This window comes from Arachis hypogaea, chromosome 19, assembly GCF_003086295.3.
Source record: "Arachis hypogaea cultivar Tifrunner chromosome 19, arahy.Tifrunner.gnm2.J5K5, whole genome shotgun sequence".
In the NCBI taxonomy this organism is placed as follows: domain Eukaryota; kingdom Viridiplantae; phylum Streptophyta; class Magnoliopsida; order Fabales; family Fabaceae; genus Arachis; species Arachis hypogaea.
The window spans coordinates 132,808,099-132,833,934 of NC_092054.1; the positions used below are offsets into that span (position 1 = coordinate 132,808,099).

A 25,836-nucleotide genomic window follows, 5' to 3' on the forward strand; every position below is an offset into this window, starting at 1 on the left:
GCCTCACTAAAATCATCTCTAGCTTCCCCCTCCAAATGTTTAAGACAGGCCTCATATGCTTCAATGTCCCTGTTAACATTTTCAACCTCCTTATCAAGCCTATCAGACAATACCCTCATGCAGTCAAGGCATAAAGTCTACTCAATCTGGGACGGAACAGTTCAATTGCTTCAAAAATCAATCTCAAGTGAACCACGATAGTGTTTGAAATATTAAGAATAAAAATCGATTTTGATTTTATTGTATTCAAGTATCATAACCAAATTCATTGTTGTCAATGTCGATAAGATTTCATAGATAAATTTTCAAATCAAACAATAACATTCCTTTTCATCAGAATCAGCAGCAGAGGCATAAACCATAATGCAATCTTATTCATAGTCAACATATGCACAGAGGTTAATAAATTAAAAGCACAGGTAAGAGTAAATAAACATAGAAAAAACTGGAGTATGCACTATGATGCATGGACACGGACACGGGACACGACACGACACGGGACACGCCGATACGCGAATTTTAAAATCTTATATGACACGGGACACGCATACATATAAAATATAAAGTATTTTTTTGATAAATCCGTGATGATAATTTGATATTTTATTGATATTAAAATATAAATTAAATTTTTTAATTAATTTTAATGACTTATTTTAATTATATCAAGTATTTAAAATATTTTTTTGTTTTAATAATTAATAATATATACTATATCTAAATTTATTTTAAGAATAAGATTGGAAACGCTGATACGTGATGGTATTTAGATGTGTCCAGACGTGTCCGAAGAAGAATTTTTTCTTTTTTATTAAGACACGGTTAGACACGACAGACACGCGTGTCGGACGAGTGTCGGTGAGTATCATATCCGAAATGTGACGCGGACACTAAAACTTGGCGAAGTGTCCATACTTCATAGATGCATGGATATACTCAACCTGAATCTTCATATCAGTTGAATGCTAAAATAACCAAAGATATTAATTCAGTTTTAATTTATGCAGGCAAATATATGAAAATATTAAAAGAAGTATAGAAAAGTACCCACTAAAAATGTAAACAATTTGTCAATAATGCTAGTTTGAAAAAAAAAGTTTAATATCATCATATGATTGTGATGCTTGAGAAGCTTCATGAGAAAGGGAGCACGGTTCTGGAAATAAAAGATGCTATGAGAAGCTTCATGTGATGCTATTGAGATATATACTATTTGAGAATTATCAAATAAAAGATTTCTTGTCCTTTAGCTTTGAACTCTTTCTAAACGGTTTGTTCTTCATCCAACTGTTTTATTTATATATGAAAGAATGCCTTGTTAGCAAATACATAAAGCTAAAATATACATAAAGTTTACAACCATGACTTGAATAAATGCCAAATAGTTGAAGAAACTGAAAATTATTGGCGATAGGATAAAAGGAAAGCTAAAATATACATAAATCTAAACCGTAGCATCTATATGCCTAACGCTACCAACTACTAACATAATTGAAAAGGAAAAGCTAAGGCCTAACTATGAGCTATCCTCAAATTTGGATCTTTCAGTGCCCTTCTTGCAAATGCTACCTGAATCAACATTTTGGTTTTCCTCATCAAGTAGACATGCTTAAATATAAATTGTGGCTTACTTTTAAAACAACTAAAATGATTATTTGTCAACCTTATCATCTAAATTCGACAACAATTATAGCATTATGAACAACTAAAGGATAAGAATCGCCTTATGAACAAAATGAAATTTTAAAATATAATATACTGAAATTTTAGAAATCAATTTAGGTTATGTACACTGTTCAATTTAATTATGGCATAGAAATCCATCAATCAATAAATTCAAAGATATGTTAGCTATCAACTTTCTGCATGGTTCTGTTTCAACAAATGATCTATTATTAGTCTTTGAACACTAAGGAATCAAGCAAAGTTGTCACAAACTGGTTGCCTCCATCACTAATCCATAAAGGGAGAGGAGTCCCCCAAAATCTACTTCGGCTAATTGCCCAATCTCTGGCATTTTCCAGTCAATTCTGAAATCGTTTATCCTGAAACACGCAGGAAAAACACAAATATTTGCAAAACATACACCTTCAGCAAATGGGAAGGAATGAAATGAGATCAAATAATAAATAATCAGTTCACGTGAAAAATGGGCAAGCAAGATATTATAAACCAATAATCAGTAAATCTGCTTATTATTTTCCAATAATTTCTCTTTCGATAACTCCACCTTAACAAACCTAAAATGAAGTAGCACATGTAAGATAAATAAACAGTCGTAGTAGTTTTCAATTTAGTATATGATAAATACTACTGCAATTTGAAAATTATAAATAAAACATAAAAACAACAAACATGACAATTGTACAAAATTGAAACTTGTAAACATGGATCCAGCAACACAAAATGGTCCAAAAAAAATAGTAGATCTATATGTTCTTTTTACAAATAGATGCATACAAACTCCCCCAGAGAAATGATTTTACAATCCCAGGTTGGTTCTGACATCGGACACCGTAGAGAAGCATACCTTTGACAGAAGTGTTTCACAGAAAAACAAAATACATGCTTTTAACAATTTCAAGTACATAGCAGTACTAACCTTACTAAGAATGTGGGTTCTCAAAGCAAACTTGGAAATCATCTTCACCAAAAGCAGGGCGCAATGGACAATGCCAAAAACAAATCCGAATCAAGCATTGGCCAAAAGTCAACAAAAGCAAAAAGTGAATCTGAAAAAAGGATTTGAATAAGGATTTGACCGAGCAAGTTCCACCTAGTGAATCTGAAAAAGGATTTGCAGGTGTTCTAAAGTTTCACCAACTCTTGTTTGAACGAAAGGTGCTATATATGGAAAAATAATATTGGTCACCCAAAAAAAAGAGTAAATCTTGAATATGAACATGAATTTTCGGTGGAGATGTGAATTTAATATGACATGATGTATTCGCTTCTTTCTGTAATATACTAATATACATACATGTAGCTTAGCTTAAGAATTTTTCTTGTTAAAAAAAAATGGCTAGAATTACACAATCAGTTCAGTTGACTCAATTAGGAGAAATTAACTGTGATTATAATTATTCTGGTTATTAATAGTGAAAATTCGTTAACCAGCTGAGGAATATTATATCTATTATCCTTTTTCTTAAACTAAATGAGAATGTCAAGAATGAATTTAGATAATGCTTAAAACTTAAGTTAACCTAATACATATAGCTTGGTTTCCTCCTTCTCAACCATGGATGAAAATCGACGCCAATCGTACGGTCACAGATTCCGCCGCGGCAACATGTGGTGTATATGTTCATGATCACGGTGGAAATCATTGTTCTATTTGGACTGCAGATATCTCATAGCCTTGACATACCAAGTTCATGGGTGAAGTAGATCACTGGTTCAAGCAATTCAAAGTCTTCGCCAATCCATTGGAGAAGTGCAAAAAACTCATTGGTATAGAGAATCAAACTTCAATCAGATAGTTCAGCAGACTTCATAATAAAGAGGCTATATGTTAGATCATTGACCTCATGATACGGAAATAATAGATAAACATAAAGACAAGAATTCAAACTGAATAAAAAGATACATTAAAATTGAAATAGAAACAAAAATGATAGATTGAAATTGAGTATAAAGAGAATCACTCTACTTCTACCCAATCTCTTGACGCAACAAGAAAGGGACTCCTCAACCTAACTTGTCAACGTCATGGTTTGGAAATTGATTCGAAGGGACTCCTCAACCTTCTAACCAATTCCCCGATGCAACAAGAGAGGGACTCCTCAACCTCAATTGTCCACACCATGGTTTCATCACGAAACCAAAAAAGGGTTTTGAAACCTCTAAAAATTCTATGCTACGACTACAATAGCTAAAGAGGTATTTATAACCTCTTATTAGGTTAAAACAAAGAAACCCTAAAGCCCATAAACATAAGGCCCAATCTAGTAATTAAATAAACAAAATCAAAATACATTAAATAAAATATTCTAAAAATGTAAACTAAAATATCTTCTAAATAACTCTTGAACTCTTCATATCACGAACATTTGAAGCACGTATCATTCTCCTCCTCTTCAAAAAAGATTCGTCCTCGAATCTTGTAGGTGGAAAAAAAAAGAAATATATGAAAAGGACAATAATTATAAGGAAGATAATTTCTTTTTTTTTTTGTTTTTTTCTTCTTCTTTTTTTTTTGTTTTTTTTTTCACTTTATTCTTCTTCTTTTTTTTAAAAATAATGAAACGCAAACGAAAACAAGAACAAAAAGAAAGACGCGACAAATACTGGACTCTTTTTTTTATGATAAAAGAAAAACAAATATAGATTAATAAGAATTAATCTAATACCTGAGCTCTGATACCAAATGATACGGAAATAAGAGATAAACATAAAGATGAGAATTCAAACTGAATAAAAAGATACACTGAAATTGAAATAAAAATAAAATGGATAGATTGAAATGGAATACAAAGAGAATCACTCTACTTTCTGTCCAATTTCTTGACGCAACAAGAAAGGGACTCCTCAACCTAACTTGTCAACGCCATAATTTGGAAATTGAATCGAAGGGACTCCTCAACCTTCTACCCAATTCCCCGATGTAACAAGAGAGGGACTCCTCAACCTCAATTGTCCACACCATGGTTTCATCACGAAACCAAAAAGGGGTTTTGAAACCTCTAAAAATTCTCTACTCTAGCTATAATAACTAAGGTGGTATTTATAACCTCTTATTATGTTAAAACAAAGAAAACCCTAAAGCCCATAAACATAAGGCCCAATCTAGTAATTAAATAAACAAAATCAAAATACATTAAATAAAATATTCTAAAAATGTAAACTAAAATATCTTCTAAATAACTCTTGAACTCTTCATATCACGAACATTTGTAGCACGTATCATTCTCCTCCTCTTCAAAAAAGATTCGTCTTCGAATCTTGTAGGTGGAAAAAAATAATATATGAAAAGGACAATAATTACAAGGAAGATAATTTCTTTTTTTTTGTTTTTTTTTTACTTTATGCTTTTTTTTTAAACAATAATGAAATGCAAACGAAAACAAGAACTTAAAGAAAGACGCAACATACACTGGACTCTTTTTTTTATGATAAAAGAAGAACAAATATAGATTAATAAGAATTAATCTAATACCTGAGCTCTGATACCAAATGATACGGAAATAAGAGATAAACATAAAGATGAGAATTCAAACTGAATAAAAAGATACACTGAAATTGAAATAAAAATAAAATGGATAGATTGAAATGGAATACAAAGAGAATCACTCTACTTTCTGTCCAATTTCTTGACGCAACAAGAAAGGGACTCCTCAACCTAACTTGTCAACGCCATAATTTGGAAATTGAATCGAAGGGACTCCTCAACCTTCTACCCAATTCCCCGATGTAACAAGAGAGGGACTCCTCAACCTCAATTGTCCACACTATGGTTTCATCACGAAACCAAAAAGGGGTTTTGAAACCTCTAAAAATTCTATGCTACGACTACAATAGCTAAAGAGGTATTTATAACCTCTTATTAGGTTAAAACAAAGAAACCCTAAAGCCCATAAACATAAGGCCCAATCTAGTAATTAAATAAACAAAATCAAAATACATTAAATAAAATATTCTAAAAATGTAAACTAAAATATCTTCTAAATAACTCTTGAACTCTTCATATCACGAACATTTGAAGCACGTATCACCTCACCTTTCACTTGCATACTAGCTAAGAACAAGAACATAGACACCAAATTTTGTTAATTCCCATTTCAGAATGGCTTTGGTGTGCTGCTTAGACCTTTAGCAATGCGTTCTCTGTTTCCAACTTGCCGCTTACCACTCCATTAGCAGAGAGGATTAGGATTGGTGCCAGACAACTGGCATATCGAAGAATGGATTATTGCTACTCCACCCTTAACAAGCATGCAAAGGAAAAGCTTAAACAGAAAATCAAGAGAAACTTGAGTAACAATGACTTTGATTGTTGGACAAAACATAAATATTTTGCACTTTTGGACAAAAAAAGGGTAAAATTTTAGTTTGAACCATCCAATTCACAGGATCTATTGAAATTAAGGCTCTCTCATCCATCTTTTGGTTACAGTGTTGTGGCTGTTGAGGAATCATCTTATGCAATCTGATTCTACTTATTGGCTTCTGTAAAATAATCATCAGAAGCCTAAGACCACTCCCATTTTTTTTTAATTTGATCTTGTATAATATACTTAGATTATGCTAAAAGTGACAGCACCTTGTAAGATGTTAATTATTCATGTTGAATTAATATTTGTTATTAATTTTGAATCAGAAGTCTATCGTTTGTTGAGATTACAATGTAACTATAACACATCATCTTAGCCACTCCTCAAAAACACTCCATCTAAATTTAACTAAAGAGTCATCCAACAAAAGATTCATGTCAAAATGCATTCCTAGAAGTTATCAAACATGTACAAAGTTGAAAGATCATAATAAAATGGTTTATAGTATTACTATTATCATCTTTTGTCCCTATGGAAAGAGCCATATAAGACAAACCTAAATATCAAAGAATATCTGGAAACTCATCATTTAAGCCTGTATTGCAGAACACACCAGTAAAACAGAGCAGAGCTCAGTGTTAGGGAAGTGAAAATATGCTAGGCTTCAAAGTACAAAGCAGTATACTTCAAGGAAAGAAATCATATTTTTATTTTTTATTTTTACAATTTGAACTTAAAAGTTAAAATAAGTATATTCAAATATATTCACTACTTGTTTCATAATATTAGAGGGAGGGGGCCGCCTTTGATCATTCTTGTTTGCATGACTATTGAAATCAACAAAAATAATATCATAAAACATTTTATCAGGATATTTCAACGTTGTACATGTTTGATATATCTCTTATGAGTGCAATTTGACATGGATGGTTTGTTGTGTAGAATCTTTCCTTACACTTAGATTTAGTGTTTTGAGGAGTGGCCAAGAGGATGTGTTACAGTTACATAATCTCCATGATGCAGTGAAAAATGTACAAATCCAGTGCTGTCTGCTATGGCTTTCTGATGCTCAGTTTGCCACTCACTGATGAGCTTGTCCACAATGTCACTGGCCGGAATGTTCTGAAAATTCTCATCAGTGAGAGCCATGTCCTTGAAACCAGCTATTGCCGAACTGGCAAAAATGATGATCCCTTCAATAGAAGGATGAGAGTATCCTTATCTTAGAATTTCTTCCAAGTTCTCTGCCTGCTTCCCATCCAAAAATCAAGAATGAGAATAAAATTTGGTGTCTTATCATTAAGTCATAAGCTATAGTTAATTAAAATAGTACAACTCTATTCTAAAATTCTAAGAGATCGTCTCTATCGTATTCTAAGGAAGACACTGATCAAATTAGCATATGTTTTCATATCTTAAACATTGTCGGAGTTTAGGAAATACCTGATTTGGATCTGAATCCACGCTCACTTCTGTGAGCCATATTGGAAGTGAAGTAGTATCAAAAGCATCAAGGCAGCTCTCGTGTAAGCAAGATTTGGCGGGCCAGCAGTGAAATGGCCTTGCAGCCCTATTGCTGCTGATATTCCTTCATTTCTTGAAATGACCGAATCTTCGCCATTTTCGCAATATAATTAGCTGGGCTGGCAGCCGTATCACCACTATATTCAATGGTGTTATACTCATTCATGAACAATAATGGTTTTGGATCAAGCTGGTAAGTTTTAGAAAAATACTCTGCAGAAGCATTTTCACCGAGGTTTTCCTCAAAGAAGCTTAAGTGGAGATTCTCATTCACCACATCCCATGCCATGAGTTCACCTTCAGACCTTGAAACCACAGAATTTATTCTTTTTTCTGCTGCTTCCCTTAAACTCATCAGGAGAGAAGGACTTGACCCATTTAGGCTGCGTGTTTTCATTGTCCTAGAAAATGTTATGGCCTCTGACACTAATGCCATTCTCTTTGGTGAAATTGATCATGGCGTCCGCTATGGTGTCGTTCTCTTGGCCTTGAATTTCCTCTGTGCTATACCACTTCATGGCACTAGTGAAAGTTGTATATTTGAATCTCGACGCAAACCAGTTCTGGTAATTGCTGCTTGAGAGGATATGAAAGTTCATTCCACATCCAAATGGGAAATCAGACTTGCTTTGTTTGATGGAGACGCTTGCTCCTTCCAATGCTATTTCATTTTTATGTGTTATTTGGAACCTCACCTTGATCTTGCGAACCTACAAGTTTAATTCAAACACTTAGTCTTGATGGAAGTAGATCAGAAGCATAAACTTTCATGCTTGGTATGCACATTTTTAACTAAAAAATTAAAAGGATATGCACTTACTTACCCTCTCAGTGCTTTCATCTTGATGTGATATTGTGATCTCCATTGCTCTTTGGTGAATGGTTGCAAGGAAACACTATCAGCCCATATTTCCACCTTTGAGTTCTTGGTCTGCATGGTTGAATCAATTTCACTTCACAAAATTTGAAAGATATCTAAATACAAGAAAACCAGAACCATTTGAGCATTTGACTATGTTGTAATTATTCTATAATTAGTACAGATTTGTTTATATTAGGACAGAGTTGGTACAGATTTGTTTTGAATAGCTTTTATTACCTGTTATTTTCTTTCCTTAATTAGGTTGTAAATAATCTTTATTTTCTTTCCTTAATTATGTAATCACTCTAAAGGAAACAATCTATCTAATATCTATCTATTTATAATATATAAAAGCTGATACCAACTCTCTCCACAATGAGTTTAAGTGCATGTTTGGGCGTCATTATTTTGTTAAAAAAAGATCTTTTTTCAATGAAAAAAGATCTTTTTTTTTATTTTGTAACGTGTTTGGCAAATTTCTAGTAGTAAAAGTAAAAGCACTAGTAAAATCAAAAAAAGATCTTTTTTGAGAAGCTGTAATTTACATCTTTTTTTAAAAGATATTTTTTCCTTAATAAAAAGATGTTTTTCATGTAATAAATAAACAAAAAAGTACTTTTATATTGTTATATCCAAACATAATTGATTGATAAAAAGACCTTTTTACATGAGATATCCAAACATAAAATTACTTTTACTTCTCTATAAGATCTTTTAAAAAAATATAACTCAAAAAAAGATCTTTTCTTAAAAGCTCACCCAAACAAGCCCTAAGTCATCTTTTTTTTGCTAACGATGCCACGTCAGCAATTCTAATGACTTGAAAAATCAACCAATCACTATTTAGTAAAATATTTTAAAAAAATTAAAACAAAAACCTCTTATCTATTATTATTCAATTGAAACATCAAGTACTAATTAAATGCAATAAACATACATTAAAAGTGTCATAATAATAATAATTATAAAAATTTCAGTTACAAATATTCAAATTCTACAACTTATACATATTAAGACTCTTACTACTCTTCATTTCTTAATCTCTCATACTAATTGTAAAAAATTTCTTAAATTTAATATAACATTTTTATATATTTTTCATTCACATTCATTTATTTTTTTAATTATTTACAAACAAAAAAATCGTAAGAAAAGACAAAGTGTAGCCATTAATGCAAATCGAAAAATAAAAAAAATAAAAATGCAGTTTTGTATAATTCTAATATAAACAATCTATGTCTTTTTTAAAAATAAATAAATTCAAAATATATTTATAATATGTTCTCTAAAATATTTTAAATATAACATTTATTAAAATATACTATATAGTATAAATAATCTACCTCTTCGCGCATTGCGCGGGTCTCACTCTAGTTCAGGAATAATATTCAAAAATCTTCTTTTCAAATTGGTATCAGAGCTCCCGATTCTGAGGGCTCTGCTTCCGCATTTTTCCAGCATTTTTTCAGGCATCCTTCATTGCTGCAACTATACCTGTTTCGGTGCCCTGCCGCTGCTGCACGCCACCATCGGAATTTTTTCGACGAGTTTCTGAACAAGACCACCACCATCAGAAGCGGGATTTGTCGATCTACAAAGCCCAGGAGATTTCGTTGCCATCGGCCACTCTGCACGCGATCTCTTTGATTGCGACACTGCTTGTCCAGACACGATCATCGGTTTTCTTTTTTCTTCTTCTGTCTTCCTTTTGCTGCCGATTCTTACCAATGACGGATGATAAGACTGCGCCTCTCGTCAGCCCCAATGATCTACCGGTGTTACAAGGGTCGTATCGTTTTGATGGGCGCAACTACCTCCAATGGTCTCAACTGGTTCGCACTACTCTCAAGGGGCGAAAGAAATTAAATCATCTTGAAGGGAACCCTCCAACCACGACAGACCCCAAATATGAAGCCTGGGATGACGAGGATGCTCTTATCATGACCTGGTTATGGCATTCTATGACACCAAAAATAAGCCATAATTATATGTTCTTCCCCACTGCTAAGGAGATTTGGAATAATCTAAGTCAGGCATACTCAATGAAGAAGGATACTACAACATGTTATGAAATAGAAAACAAGATCTTCAATACCAAGCAAGAGAGCCTCTCCGTAACAGACTACTATGGGATGCTGAATCGTTTGTGGATCGAGTTAGATCAGTATCAAAATTTGACTATGCAGCGCACACCTGATTCTACTACATTGACATAATTTATTGAAAGGATACGTATATTTAAATTTCTGTCTGGCTTGCACTCTGAATTTGATCCAATTCGGGTTCAAATTTTGGGTAAAGAAAAAATTCTTTCTTTCTCAGAAGTTTTTCATATTGTACGAGGGGAAGAAACTCGAAGGTCAGTCATGTTGGAAGGAGAAAATTATGTTGATGGTTCAGCTCTAGCCACCGGCAAAAGTCCTTTAAAAGGTCCATCCCTTTCATATGGAAAGCCTTTCTTAAAGGCTCACCGTGATGATTGCTGGTGCGGTTATTGTAGGAAAACGGGTCATACTAAGGACACATGTTTTAGACTTCATGGAAAGGAGAAGGTCCTTGAACGTATTGGAGGATTCAAAGGTGCCATACAAAGACGTGCTAACCACACATTGTCTGACTCTGAAAGTGTAGAAGAGAGGCCCCAGCCCTTAGCAAAGAAGAATTAGACTGTTTACGTGGTCTTATGGACTCACTTAGTAAAACATCTAGCCCTTGTGCTTTAACCATGACTAGTAAGGGTTCTAGCTTCTCATCCTTTAATGCTCCTAACACTGAGAGTACCTGAATTGTAGACTCTGGTGCTACAGATCATATGACACCTCATTCCCTTTCTTTTTCATCTTACACTAATTCATCTGGTCACAAACAAATCACTGTTGCTAACGTTTCCTATATTCCTATTACTGGATATGGTAACATCCACCTTCAACCTTCTATCCATTTAAAAAATGTGTTTCATGTTCCAAAATTATCTACTAACCTCTTGTCTATTGATAAGGTTACCAAAGACTTAAATTGTGCTGCAACTTTTTTTCATACTCATTGTGTATTTCAGGATCTTGCCACGAGGAGGACGATTGGAATTGCTAAAGAGCAGGACGAGTTATACTACTTACCGCATGAAAAGAGTACCAAACAAAAGGCACTTAATTCAAATCATCAGACAAACATACCGTCCTGGGCAAACTCTCAGATATGGCTTCAGCATAAATGACTTGGTCATCCTCCATTTAGTACCCTAAAGTCTTTATTTCCTTTTTTATTTACAAAAGTGTCTGTCGAGTCTTTTCAATGTGATGTTTGTCAATTAGCTAAACACCATCGGGCTACTTTTTCTCCCAGTAATAATAAAAGTTCTAAACCTTTTGATATTGTTCATTCTGATGTGTGGGAACCTTCAGCTATTAGTAATATTTCTGGTGCAAAGTGGTTTGTTTCTTTTATTGATGATTGTACTCGAGTTACCTGGATCTTTCTCATGAAAGATAAATCTGAAGTTTTCCACTTGTTTGAAAATTTTTACCAAATGGTTCGAACACAATTTGGAAGCCTGACTAAGCGATTACGTTCTGATAATGGCAGAGAATATGTGAACTAAAATTTTTCCAAGTTCCTTAAGGATAATGGAGTTATTCATGAATTGACCTGTGTAGACACCCTTCAACAGAATGGGTGGCGAAAGGAAAAATCGTCATCTTCTTGAGGTTACTCGAGCATTACTCTTCCAAACTTAGCCCTATTCAATTTTTGACCAAAATTTACCCCTCTATCCCTATTATGAGTAGTCTTCAAAGTCGTATCTTTGGCTGTCTTGTTTTTGTTCATATTCATAGTTCTCATCGGGGTAAGTTGGATCCTCGGACAATCAAATGTGTCTTTATAGGTTATGCTTCAAACAAAAAGGGATACAAATGCTATTATCCTCAAAGTCCTAGATTCTATATCTCCAAAGATGTCACATTTCATGAGTCCGAGTCCTTCTTTCCTAGTTCTCAGCTTCAGGGGGAGAGTATTCCAGAAGCTGAGTTCCTTGAGTCATCACCTTTTCCCTTGTTGCAGAATTTGACTTCTCCGGAGGATAACAAAGACCCTGAATCAGCATCACTACTAGAAAAGAATAATGAAGAGAATAATGAGGACAGGTTTTTTGGAAAACAATATCAGCGAAGGCAGCAAGAACCCATCCTGGTCAAACAGCAACTTCATTTGTCTGAACCGGAGGTAAGATCTCATACTCTTGAGACTCTTGACACTTTAAATACCACTTGTGCAACTAACTTAGCTGATTTACCTATTGCCATGAGAAAAGAAAAAAGATCCTGTGTCAAATATCCTATTTCCAAATTTGTGTCCACTAAAAATATTTCTGTACAGCACCAGAATTTCTCTTTCAGCTATTGATTCTGCCAGAATCCTGACATCAGTACAAGAAGCCTTAAAAGATGAGAATTGGGTTCGAGCTATGAATGAAGAAATGGGTGCATTAGAAAGGAACGAGACTTGGGAGATTGTAGAGAGACCAACGGACAAGAAAGTAGTGGGTTGTAAGTGGATATACATAGTTAAATATCAATCTAATGGCACACTGGACAGGTATAAAGCAAGGTTGGTTGCAAAAGGATATACCCAAACCTATGGGATCGATTACGAGGAGACATTTGCTCCAGTGGCAAAAATGAATACTGTCAGGATTATCCTCTCCTTAGCAACACACTTTGGTTGGGAGATGCATCAATTTGATGTTAAAAATGCCTTCTTGCATGGAAGTCTGGAAGAAGAAGTGTACATGGAGATTCCACCATGATATGGTATCACTAGTGAAGAAAATAAGGTGTGCAGACTAAAAAAGGCTTTGTATGGTCTTAAACAGTCACCTCGTGCCTGGTTTGGAAGATTTACTCAAGCTATGATATCTTTAGGGTATTGACAAAGCCAAGGTGATCATACTCTGTTTATAAAACATTCACAAGAAGGCAAACTCACTCTACTCTTGGTCTATGTAGATGATATGATTATTGCAGTTGATGATGTGTTAGAAAAACAGACTTTGAAAGAAAAGTTAGCCACTCAGTTTGAGATGAAGGATCTTGGCAAGCTAAAGTACTTCCTTGGGATAGAGGTTGCTTACTCTAGACAAGGCATCTTTATTTCCCAAAGAAAATATATCCTAGATCTCCTCAAAGAGATTGGTAAGTTAGATTGTAAGATCACTGAAGTGCCCATAGAGCAAAATCATAGAATTGGAAATGATGAGGAAAGCCCAAAGGTAGAGAAGGCACAGTACCAGAGGCTTGTGGGAAAACTCATCTACTTATCACACACTAGGCCTAACATAGCCTATGCAGTTAGTGTGGTTAGTCAATTCATGCATGATCCAAAAGAGAGACATTTGCAGGCTGTAAACATGATTATTCAGTACTTGAAAGCCTCTCCAGGTAAAGGATTGCTATTCAAAAAGGAAGGAATTTTATCCATGAAAGTATATACTGATGCTAACTACGCTGGATCAATTATTGATAGGAGATCTACCTCAGGATATTGCATGTTCTTGGGTGGAAACTTGGTGACATGGAGGAGCAAGAAGCAAAATTTAGTTGCAAGATCAAGTGCAGAGGCGGAATTTAGAGCCATGACCCAAGGGATTTACGAATTATTATGGATGAAGATCATACTCGATGACCTCAAAGTAAAGTATGAAGCTCCTATGGAACTGGTTTGTGATAATAAGTCTGCCATTAGTATTGCACACAATCCAGTTCAACATGACCGAACAAAGCATGTAAAAATAGACCGACATTTCATTAAGGAGAAATTGGACAATAGTCTTATAGCCACCAAGTACATCCCTTCAAGACTCCAATTGGCAGATATGTTCACTAAGGGACTTCCCACCGAGCACTTAAAAGACCTTACTTGCAAGCTGGGAATGATAGATATACATTCACCAGCTTGAGGGGGAGTGTTGTAATTATTCTATAATTAGTACAGATTTGTTTATATTAGGATAGATTTGGTGCAGATTTGTTTTGAATAGCTTTTATTACCTATTATTTTTTTTCTTTAATTAGGTTGTAAATAATCTTTATATTCTGTATGTAATCACACTCTAAGGGAAACAATTCAGGAATAATATTCAAAAATCTTTTTTTCAAGAGGCTATTTTTTTCCCCCTTGTTCTTAAAGCTGAGAAACATGCAGGTTATTTCACTTCAACTCAAAAATAATATCAGCAGGGCTTGAGTAGTTGGCAACTATGCCACCTTTTAGCAGAGTCCAGCATCCATGCTTTGTTATTGTGTAGCCTCCTTGAATCAGCTCGGTTGCATTCTTTTAAATATAACTGACACAGTCACACAGTGTCACTTACTTCACTGAGCTGAAACCAAGCTGAATATGGAAATAATGTCACAAATTTCTGGTTGAAACAGAACTCATAATATTAGAGAAAGTAACAAGTCTAGAACATAGATTGTATGTATGAGAATGCTGTCTTCAAAGTTCAAAGTATAAGTTACCAGTAAAGCTGTATAGCATTCCTTTCTTAGGTTGGACCTTCTGGGAGAAACTATCTGATGGTTGAGTCCTGTTGCGTGAAACAATGAATCTATTGCCTGCATTTGATATTCGTTCCACGATAGCACCATTTCCAAATACTGTCCAACCATCTATGCTGTGATCAAATGCTGGATTTATTATAATGCCTCCACCATACTCTGCTCTTGGTGTTTCTGCCACACACTGCTTCATCAAGGCAATGTCAACACATGAAAGCTTATTTATCAATGGTTTATAGAAACTACCACATAAATGGTTTGAGTATTTGACTAGTTTAATTATATTTTTAAATTATCATGTATTCTTGAACCTCAGCAGCAAATGGTAAACATATACAAATACTTAGCAGCTTAGGAAAAACAATCTAGTTTTCTAGTTTCCATTATGTTAGTATATGATTCTTATGTATGTGTTCTTGCCTCAGTAGTAGCAGAGTAATCATATGGCAAGGAATTGATACCAAACCCCACATTTGTTTCATAGATATGTTAGGTATATGGTGAACAATATAGATGGCACTGAAAGAGAGGGAAAGAGATATATAAACCTGAGACCACTAAAAGCAAAGATGTGCTAAGCAATAACGTGGAGCCTTCTGCAATAGCCTTCATCTTTTCACTGCTCAATAAAGCCTTCTCTTATTTTAAGGTTATTATAAGGTATATATATTTGAATCTAATCCAATTGTCTAAGAAGAACAAATGCTGGTTTTAGCACCAAATCCAACGAATGAGTATAGGCCAATAAGAGAATGTCACATGATATGACATATCTTAAGCAATGTCAGATGCTCACTGTCACACAAATACACAACAAAATTCTTTGGTAGATTTTGAAAATGTTTATACATGAAAATTTTATAATGACTTTTGCATGTCCTGTAAACACTAGTGGCAGGAAAGCATCATGGAGTACTGAAATTGTAACAAAAGATTATGCATATATTTAGAGGTCGAAAAGACTTTATATTACCATGATCAAGATCATTTTGGGGACTACTATCAATCTCAAATTTGAATTCCTGATAACAGATGCTCCACTTATATATTCATCTGTTTGACCAGTGTTGAGATTAAAGCAATCATTGATGAGAACCAAATAAGAGAACCTTTTGTTACCAGTAGTTGCCACAAGAACATTCACCGTTTTTAAAATGGTGAAACCTCTTCCTATCTCTCACTACTATCTCTCGCTTGACTACTCTGGATATAAACTTGAACGCATTATGGCAATCCCCGCATATCCTCAAGTTTTTGAAAACACGAATCGGAGCTCCTGGAGAAAGTTTCATAATTCCATAAACAACAGCAAGTTTTTCACTATGAGTAGACAAGGCATATTCTTTGTGTTCAGATTCCATATCGTGTAATACAAACTTCGTATCAGGAACATAGCCCAACTTCCTCATTTCAATTACGAGTTGCTCTAGATATCTGTACACTGATAGTACCTCAGGATGAACAGCATCATCAACCAAAAAGACATGGACCATGTTTTCAACCTCGATCCAACTACAACCAGGTTCCTTCTTCACCCCTCGTTCTTTCATTAATTTCCTCACCCTGGCCACTTCATCCCACTGACCTAAAGTGGCATACATATTGGACAGGATTATGTAGGTTCCATCATGCTGTGGCATTAGCTCAAAGAGTTGCTCAGCAACTTGAATTCCTAAATCAATATTCCCGTGAATCCGGCAACCAGCAAGAAGAGCCTCCCAAATAGGTGCACCGGGCTCAAAAGGCATTGATTCAGTTACACTCTTTGCTTCTAACAACATACCGGCACGACATAATAAATCAATCAAACGAGCATAATGATCCTCTCCTGGGGTTATACCATAAGAAGTACACATTGTATCAAAATAATGACGCCCCTCTTTGACCAAACCTGCATGGCTACAAGCAGAAAGAATTGTGAGAAAAGTTATCCTATCAGGTAATATTTCTTCCTTCAACATCTGTTCATAAAGTTGAATGGCTTCGACACCCCTTCCATGTTGTGCAAGAGCTGCAATCATGGCATTCCAAGATACTGAATCTACATAAGGCATTGTGAGGAACACATCATAGGCAGCTTCAACAAGACCACATCTTGCATACATTGTAATCAATGCATTGCTGGCAGAGAGGCTTGAGTCATGTCCCAAACGAAGTAGCTGAGAATGCAGTTGCTGTCCATTGTCTAATGATCCAAGAACAGCACACGACGTAATTGCTCCTGCATATGCATAATCACATGGCTCCAGTCCCTCTAACTTCATCTGGTTGAATAACTTTAAACCTTCTTCTCCAAAACCATTTTGTGCTAAGCCCGATATCATCACTGTCCATGCCAGGGGACTCCTCTCTGGCATCTCCTTGAAAATGGAGTTAGCTTCCTCAATGTGCCGAGCATTCACACAGGCAGACAAAATTGAATTCCAAGAAATTAGATCTCTTATGGGCATCTTGTTAAAAATTTCCTTTGCCTCAACCAATTTACCATGTTTAGTGTAGAACGTAATTAGGGCATTATTTACCGACAAAATAAAATGTTCTGAAGGTTGTAACTCTGTTCTGAGAATGTAAGCATGCACCTGTCTTCCTAACCTGAACAATCCAGCATTAGAAGTAGCACTAATTATACTAGTGTAAGCATACTCGTCCAACTTAATTCCCATGGATTGCATTTTCCTGAACAACTCAAATGCTTCATCATAAATCCCATGATGCACATAACCAGATATCATGGCATTCCAAACAACAACTATCTTTTCAGTCATCCCATCGAGAAGCTTGCGCCCCGCACAAAGATCACCATTCCTTACATACCCAGCAACAATAGTGGTCCATGACAATTCATCCCTCTCTTCCATCTCGTCAAACAACGTCCTAGAAGCAGCCATCACCGATGAAGACAACACCAATGGTGAACTCGCACAATTCACATACGCACTCATCAAAGCATTGCATACCGACACCACACACGCCACTCCCCACTTGATCACCTCACAATGCAGCTGCTGGCAGTGTCTCTCCTGATCCGCTATCAACGAAAGTGCACTTAGCACACTTGCAAAAGTAAATGGATCTGGCACAAACCCCTCCACCCTCATTTCTTTATAGAGCCTAACAGCAGAATGCCCATCACGATTACGTGAATAAGCAGTTATCATAGAATTATAACTAACTGTATCTCTAATTCTCAAAGGGGTGGCATAAAACACCTCCTTAGCAAGCCTTATGTTACCCATGGAAGAGTACGCCGCAACCAGAGTGGTTCTAGCAGCAATATCTGGTTTGGGAATTTCATCAAACAGTTGGCGGGCATAACAAATATTTGAAGACTTGCAATACACATCAATGAGACGGTTGAGGATGAAAGTGGATGGCCTAAAGCCAGAGGTAAGAATGTGAGCGTGGATGGCACGTGCTAGTATCTGGGTGATGGGGGTGCGGCTGAGTTTGACCATGTAATGACTGGCCAGTAAGCGAGGGTCCATGCTGGAACCTGGAAGTGTGGTTGATGATTATGGCGAATGATGATTTGGAATGGAGATTTGAATGCAAGTTGCTTTGGCATAATTATTAGATGGTGCGTTTCTCAGTAGTGTCTAATAAGGGAATAATTGTGGGCAAGTTGAACAATGAACATCTATGCTAATGTCAATGTTACGTTGACACTACCACAAAAACGGAAGTTTGCCACGAAAATTTAACCACGTATTGATAGGAGTGACAAATTCAATTTAGCGTGGCCGAAATTAGACACCAAATTGTGCTTTTCTGATCTGTGCTGAGTTTCGTGTTTGTTGTTGTGTTGGACTGCCTGATAGTTGTGTTCTTTTGTTGTTTTGAATTTGATGATGATAGGATGAATTGGGCGCTAGACGTATGTGTATAGGTATCTGCCACCGGAGCTTCTTAGGTATTTGTCTGGAATGGAATTTTCAGAGTTTGAATTTTATATATACTATGTCACTATTCCTTTCTTGTTTTTAAGTCGGTATGACTTTTTTGGTTGAATCTAAATACAATGATGATTGTACCCATAACGTTAAAATGATTTATTAATATCAAATGGAAAAAATATATGTAGTTAGTGGCACAATGGTATATTTGACCCATTCAACAAGCCTCACTTAGCGGTGAAATGCTTTGTTAGTTTTTTCTTTTTTTCTATATAGGCTATATGGCTTCATGTGTGTACATGAGGACAATGAAGCAAGCCAAGCCAATAATATTGCTAGACAAAATAGTTTCAATGATTTACCAGTATAAGAGTTGTAAGAACAATAGAGAATGAACAAGAAATTGGTTTATGCAGTGAAAGGTTTGTGAATGGAAAACAAAGAAGGTAACGTGTAAAGAAAACTGAAGCGTGTATTACACTATTACTTATTATCCAACTTAAAATCTTGAGTACTTGTACAATCACATATATATAGTAGCTTTAGACACCTGAGAGAGTTATACAGAATAATAGATTCTCTAGCAACTCTCATAACTAACTATTTCTAACTATAACTAACTAATTTCCCTAATACCCCCCTCAAACTGAGGTACGATTTGGCACGTATCCTCAGTTTGTTGCGAAACCTATCAAAGAGGGTAAAGGACAGAGGTTTTGTGAGAAGGTTTGCAATTTGGTCATATAATGGAATATGCATGACGTATAGGGTGCATGTGGTTAGAGGAATTATAAATAATTTTTAGGAATTTTAAGATAGGAATATCATATTTTTATTTTGGTTCAAAGTTTGAAAAATTATTTCTAAGCAAATTTGATTCCAGGAAATCAAAATACCATCATTTCAATTCCCACCTTTCCCTTAGGTATCTTTAATTCCCATGGAAATAGAATCTTTATAACAATGTAATACTTGAACCACACACACCCATAGTGACTTTTCGTTAACGAGATCACGAAGAAATTAAAGTGGAGGTAGAGTTCCAAGTGCTTGCAGCGAGAGTGAAGTATAAGATTGGTTGTCGCAATAAATGGTGGGGGGAATAGTCTGAGGTATAAAGAGTTCTGCTAAGAGCTGCTGAAGAGACATGATTTCAATTTGAGCAGCACACATCGAACGATATTCTGCTTTTGTACTGTTTCTACTCACTTTACTTTGCTTGTTGCTTCTCCAAGAGATGAGGTTATCACCAAGGTAAACACAGAAGCCTGTAATGCTCTTCCGATAGTCCATATCGCCACCCCAGTCAGCATCTGCAAAGGATATGAGACGAAAATTAGTTGATTTACTGAACAAGACACATGATCAACCGTACCTTTTAAATAGCGAAAGATGCGCATCACGAATTTCCAGTGTTTTAAGGATGGATGATGCATGAATTGTGCCACCCTGTTAACAGCAAAAGCCAGGTCAGGTCGGGTTAGAGTCAAATATTGTAGTGCACCAACAATTGAACAATAAGCCTTGGGATCATCAAAGAATTCTGCATCAAAGACAGAGAGTTTAGCTTGAGAAATCATTGGAGTTGATTTGAACCATCCATGCCAGATTTGCGAAGTAAATCCATAGCATATTTTGTTTGAGTGACTAAAAGACTCCCATTCTCCAAGTATGTTGCTTCAAGGCCAAGAAAAAAATTGAATTTCCCCAGATCTTTCAAAGAAAATACAGCATGCAATTGAGTGACTAATGTATCAATTTCTTGAGCATTACTACCTGTGACAATGATATCGCCAACATAGACTAACATATATATAATTGAAGATGAAGATTTCTTGACAAACAGGGAAATATCAGATTTGGTATTGTGAAAACCAAAGCGTTGTAGAGAAGCACTTAGTGTCTGAAACCAAGCTCTCGGAGCTTGTTTTAGACCATAGATTTCTCTATTCAACTTACAAACAAGAGAGCTGTTCTGAGAATACCCTTGTGGTTGTAACATGTAGACAGTTTCATCAAGCTTGTCATTGAGGAAGGCGTTATCAAAGTCGAACTGTCTCAATGTCCAACCAAGAGAGATGGCAATGGACAAAACTATTCTAACTGTGGTGGGGCGCACAACTGGGCTATACATCTGCTCATCAATCCCTTCTTGTTGATGAAATCCCTTACCAACCAGCCTCGCTTTATATCGAATAATGTCTCCATTTTGATTTCTTTTGATAATGAACATCCATTTGTTGCCAATAACTGTAGAATTAGGTGGGGTGCAGTTAATGTCTAGGTATTACATCGAGTTAAAGCCTCAAACTCACTGTCCATAACTCTTTTTCAATGTGCACACTGCATTGCTTGATCCACAATTCTTGGTGAGTGTATTCAAGTTGTCTATTCAAGTTGTGTAGAATGATACAATATAGAAGGGTATTTATAGGGCTAAGAGAATCGTAATAATAAAGACGTAATATTCTATAATAAGTATTCAGATATACTAAATAATTCTAATTGATCCTAATTATATTCTAACATCCCCCTCAAACTCAAGTGACAACTTGAGTTTGAAACATATTTAAAACAATGAAATAAATAGAAAAAAAACTGCATAAATTGATAAAACGGAACTGTCAGAAGGAAGCGCAGATGGAACTGCCGCTAGTCTGAAGGAAGCGCAGACGGAACTGCCGCTTGTCTGAAGGAAGCGCAGACGGAACTGCCGCTTGTCTGAAGGAAGCGCAGACGCAACTGCCGCTTGGAATTGCCAGAAAGAAACGCATACGGAACTGCCACAAGGAAACGCGCAGACAGAACTGCCACGGGAGAATGCAGACGGAACTGCCACGGGAGAACGCAGACGGAACTGCTACGGGAAAATGCAGACGGAACTACCACGGAAAAATGCAGACGGAACTGCCACAGGAGAACGCAGACGGAACTGCCACGGGAGAACGCAGACGGAACTGTCACGAGAGAACGAAAACTATATGATTTCTTCATGAGAATAGGTAAGCAGCGGATGACAATGGTGTTTGATCATTCAACTCGAAAAAAAATAGAAGACAGAGAAAATAGGCTAGTCGGTGAGGTGAAAAAGTTTCAAAGGAGTGACAAAATAGAAAGATGAATGACATAGAAAAAAATGCAAAAATTACGGTGATTTCACCTCAAGGAAAACAACCTATCCTCTTCAAGGAGGATACCATGGCTCTGATACCATGTTAGAAACAAGAGACTATATTGGAGAAAGGATTTGTATGTCTATTCAAATTGTATGGAATGATACAATATAGAAGGGTATTTATAGGGCTAAGAGAATCGTAATAATAAAGACGTAATATTCTATAATAAGTATTCAGATATACTAAATAATTCTAATTGATCCTAATTATATTCTAACACTTGGAGTGTCATTAATGAGGTCAGAGATATGAGCAATTAAGGCCTTTGTAGTCATGGTCTCATGGAATGAGTATTAGTGGAGGGCAGTAGTGGTGGGCGGATTTCATGTCCACTAAAAGGAACTGTGGATGTAGAAGTTAAAGGTAAGGGAGTAGTTGCTGTGATTTGTGGTAGGTTGGGAAGAGATGAAGTAGAGATAGATGATGAAATATTGGTGGGAGAGATTTTAGGAACAATAGGTGGTGAAAGGGGATCAGAGATAAGAGGTTGTGGTGGTGTTGATGGATTATAAATTGTAATTTCAAATTTGCTATGATCAGGAGTGTGGGTGAGGGATGTGGAACCTGCGGTTGTTAGAATTTGAAAACAAAGAATGATAGGGAAACGAATTCTCATGAAACTGCACATGTCTAGCAAGATAAACCTTACCACCTTTGGCCATACACTCGTAGCCTTTATGATTGGAATCATATCTTAAAGATGCTGAATTCTTGCAGCAAATGCAGCTTGAAAATGTGCTTCAATTTTGCTCCAGGCTTCATGGAATTGTAAACAGTGTATGGTCTTGCTTTTGAAAGAGTCACTCATTGAAGCTACAATCCAAGTATTGAGAGTGAGATCTTGAAGACGCCACTTCTTGTATTTTTCAGATTCAGAACTAATTTCGGTCGTTTCATCGGTAACAAACTGGGGTGGGGTTTTCAAAGGATCAAGATGATCCTCCAATCCCAAGCTTTGAATTGTAAGAAGAGCAAGATGTTTCTAAGTAGTTGTTGCTGTTGAGTTTGTCTGCAATTGGAGAAAAGGTTTCTTGGTGGTGGAATCAGAATCAGATAATGAAATTTCCATGTTGAAGGCCAAACAGGATCAATAGCTCTAGATACCATATAGGAGTTGCAAGAACAATAGAGAATGAACAAGAAATTGGTTTATGCAGTGAAAGGTTTGTGAATGGAAAATAGAGAAGGTAACTTGTAAAGAAAACTGAAGTAAGTGTGTATTACTTATTATCCGACTTAAAATCCTGAGTACTTGTACAATCACATATATATAGTAGCTTTAGACCCCTGAGAGAGAGTTATACAGAATAACAGATTCTCTAGCAACTCTCATAACTAACTATTTCTAACTATAACTAACTAGTTTCCCCAATAATCAGGATATAAACAGCTTGAAGCTTCAACAATAATATGACCCTCTATTTTGTGGCTGTTTGCGTATGCATCTGTTTGGGGATTGAATTTATTGAGTTGGTGTCTCCATGCACCTTATAAAGTTTGTCAATGAGGAGAAAAATATGACAGGGTTGTCTAATATCATTTTTTGCAAATCAAATTATAAGTTTTCAAAGCCTTTGTGTATCATGAAGTATTTTGCAATTATTGAATCATTTAGTTTTGAGTGTGTAGGTTGTCTTGATTTATGCCACTCTCCCTCTTGAAATACTAGAGACGACAAGTAAATTCATGACACGAATTTTGTGCCGGAATCACTCGTGCGCTAATAACATCGAATGTTTGGGCTCGGGGCCTTCACCTTGAATCCTTGATGTACAGCAGGCAAGTTATTTTGTGTATTCCTCGTTTTAGTGGCTTTCATTAATGTGTGCATTTTAATGTCAAAATCGAATGGGTCAAGCTACTCGATTACTAGATTATGGTTTAATCGATAGATTATTGATTGAACCGATTAATCCGATTTTATATAAATAAAAAATAAAAAATAATCAAAAATTTAAAATTAAAATTTAAAATACATCTTTTCACGAATATTTTAAGAATACTTAGCTATTCTAAAACAACATAGAACAGGAACAATAAGTATTTTATTCATTTTACTCTATCATAAATATTTTAGTTTGTTTTTATATTAAAATAATTATTTTTAAATTTTAATAATTTATTGATTAATTTATATCTATTATAGTATTATATACTACAAATATTTATTAAAAAATAAGTAAATTTATAACTAAAATTAAAATAAATTAAATAGAAGTAAATTATTTGATGATATATATATATATATATATATATATATATATATAATTTGCAAATAAATTAACAAGAAGTATGATGGCGAGGTGGCTGTGAATGGCATTTTGAAACCCACCCCAAACATTTTGAAAAAATTTTAACTTCCAAAACGGTCGGACCGATCTCACCGAATTTGACAGATTTGCACCGATTTCCTACCTTGTTCGGTTTAAGTATCGGGCTGGACTGGTATAGAATTCGGTTCATTGATTTTTCTATCGAACTAGCCAGTCTGATCCGATTTTAATAACTATAATTTTAGCTGCTAATTTTTTTTATGAAAATGAGACAAGGGATATACTCCAACATTGTAATTTTTAGCCTTCGTAAAATTGTTGGAGAAATCAAAATTAAAGGGTCCGATTTTAGTACCTCAAAATTTTTAATCTTTTTGAAACAGAACTCGGAGGGTCCAGTTACTACACTCCAAATTAAGCGATTCCACATTTAAAATTAATATTCCAGTAGCTCACAATCTAAAAACTATCATTATGTGCTTGTTTGGATGCTATTATTTTGATAAAAAAATCTTTTATTTTATTTTTAACATGGTTGACAAATTTTTAGTAGTAAAAATAAAAGTACTAAAAAAATAAAAAAAAAACATCTTTTTTGAGATGTTGTAATTTACATCTTTTTTAAAATATTTTTTTTTAAAAAAAGATATTTTTTATATAATAAATAAACAAAAATGTACTTTTATATTATTATACCCAAACATAGTACTTGTTTGGGCGTCATTATCTTGATAAAAAAAATGATCTTTTTTAATGAAAAAATATCTTTTTTATTTTTTAGCGTGTTTGGCAAATTTCTAGTAATAAAAGTAAAAGCATTAGAAAAAAAAACATCTTTTTTGAGAAACTGTAATTTACATCTTTTTTTAAAAGATCTTTTTTTCTTAAAAAAAAGATGTTTCTCATATAATAAATAAACAAAAAAATACTTTTATATTGTTATACCCAAATATAATTAATAGATAAAAAGATTTTTTTGCATGAGATATCCAAACATAAAATTACTTTTATTTTTATATAAAATCTTTTAAAAAAAGATAACTCAAAAAAAGATATTTTTTTAGAAGTTCATCCAAACAAGTTCATAATTTATAGATAAAAAATCTTTTAGAGCCCATATTTTAGTTTGTGTTTCTGTTTCCTGGTTGAAAATTTTGCAAACAATTATCAAGCTATACTTAGAGCTGCTGAAAATATGGCACCGAATATTGGTACATTCTGTGTGGTGAGAAGCCTTTTCATAGTTATGCACACATTTTATAAGTTGGTGATACCGTTCAACTTTCAACAATTATTGTTCAGACATTGCTAAAAATATTGGATTTGCATCTTTTAATTATATTAAATTATTATTTTTAGATGTAATTTGAGGCAATTTTTTTCTTAAATTAAAAGATAATACAATCTTATATATTTAAATGATATTACAGATACTCCAATAAAAATGTTCAAGATATAATAATGATGTATCTTGATATCTGCTTTTGTAATAGTTTTATTTAGTTGGTTGTTAACCTTAAACACATTTAGTTCAGGATATTTACTTTTGACACTATATTAT

At 34.7% G+C, this 25,836-nt stretch overlaps 2 protein-coding genes, 1 long non-coding RNA gene and 1 pseudogene across 4 annotated transcripts; 1 reads left to right on the forward strand and 3 right to left on the reverse strand.

Annotated features, from left to right (window-relative positions):
* Positions 1 to 1,777: 1,777 nt before the first annotated feature.
* On the reverse strand, positions 1,778 to 3,476 carry LOC112776868 (uncharacterized). The gene is made up of 3 exons (XR_003190208.3): positions 3,207 to 3,476; positions 2,603 to 2,732; positions 1,778 to 2,045 (listed from the first exon to the last, which is right to left on the reverse strand). It is a non-coding gene; the product is annotated as an uncharacterized lncRNA (long non-coding RNA).
* Positions 3,477 to 6,823: 3,347 nt separating this feature from the next.
* On the reverse strand, positions 6,824 to 8,517 carry LOC112776900 (endo-1,4-beta-xylanase 5-like; annotated as a pseudogene).
* Positions 8,518 to 10,106: 1,589 nt separating this feature from the next.
* LOC140182356 (uncharacterized) lies at positions 10,107 to 10,595 on the forward strand. Its single transcript, XM_072228526.1, has one exon. The coding sequence runs from the start codon at positions 10,107 to 10,109 to the stop codon at positions 10,593 to 10,595; it is 489 nt and encodes a 162-aa protein (XP_072084627.1).
* A 3,896-nt stretch (positions 10,596 to 14,491) lies between these two features.
* LOC112776899 (pentatricopeptide repeat-containing protein At1g25360) lies at positions 14,492 to 18,918 on the reverse strand. Of its 2 annotated transcripts, XM_025821171.3 has the most exons (3): positions 15,907 to 18,918; positions 15,482 to 15,552; positions 15,050 to 15,117 (listed from the first exon to the last, which is right to left on the reverse strand). In XM_025821171.3, exon 1 carries the CDS (start codon positions 18,416 to 18,418, stop codon positions 16,049 to 16,051), a length of 2,370 nt encoding a protein of 789 aa, XP_025676956.1. In that variant the 5' UTR covers positions 18,419 to 18,918; the 3' UTR covers positions 15,050 to 15,117; positions 15,482 to 15,552; positions 15,907 to 16,048. The 2 variants fall into 2 exon arrangements, with proteins under 2 accessions (XP_025676952.1, XP_025676956.1); XM_025821167.3 differs by adding an exon at positions 14,492 to 14,766 and having other exon boundaries at positions 14,895 to 18,918.
* Positions 18,919 to 25,836: the final 6,918 nt, after the last annotated feature.

Bases quoted from the DNA above. Each gene is read 5' to 3' on its own strand.
- LOC112776899 (XM_025821167.3), bottom strand. From the start codon at position 18,418: ATGGACCCTCGCTTACTGGCCAGTCATTACATGGTCAAACTCAGCCGC.
- LOC140182356 (XM_072228526.1), top strand. From the start codon at position 10,107: ATGACGGATGATAAGACTGCGCCTCTCGTCAGCCCCAATGATCTACCG.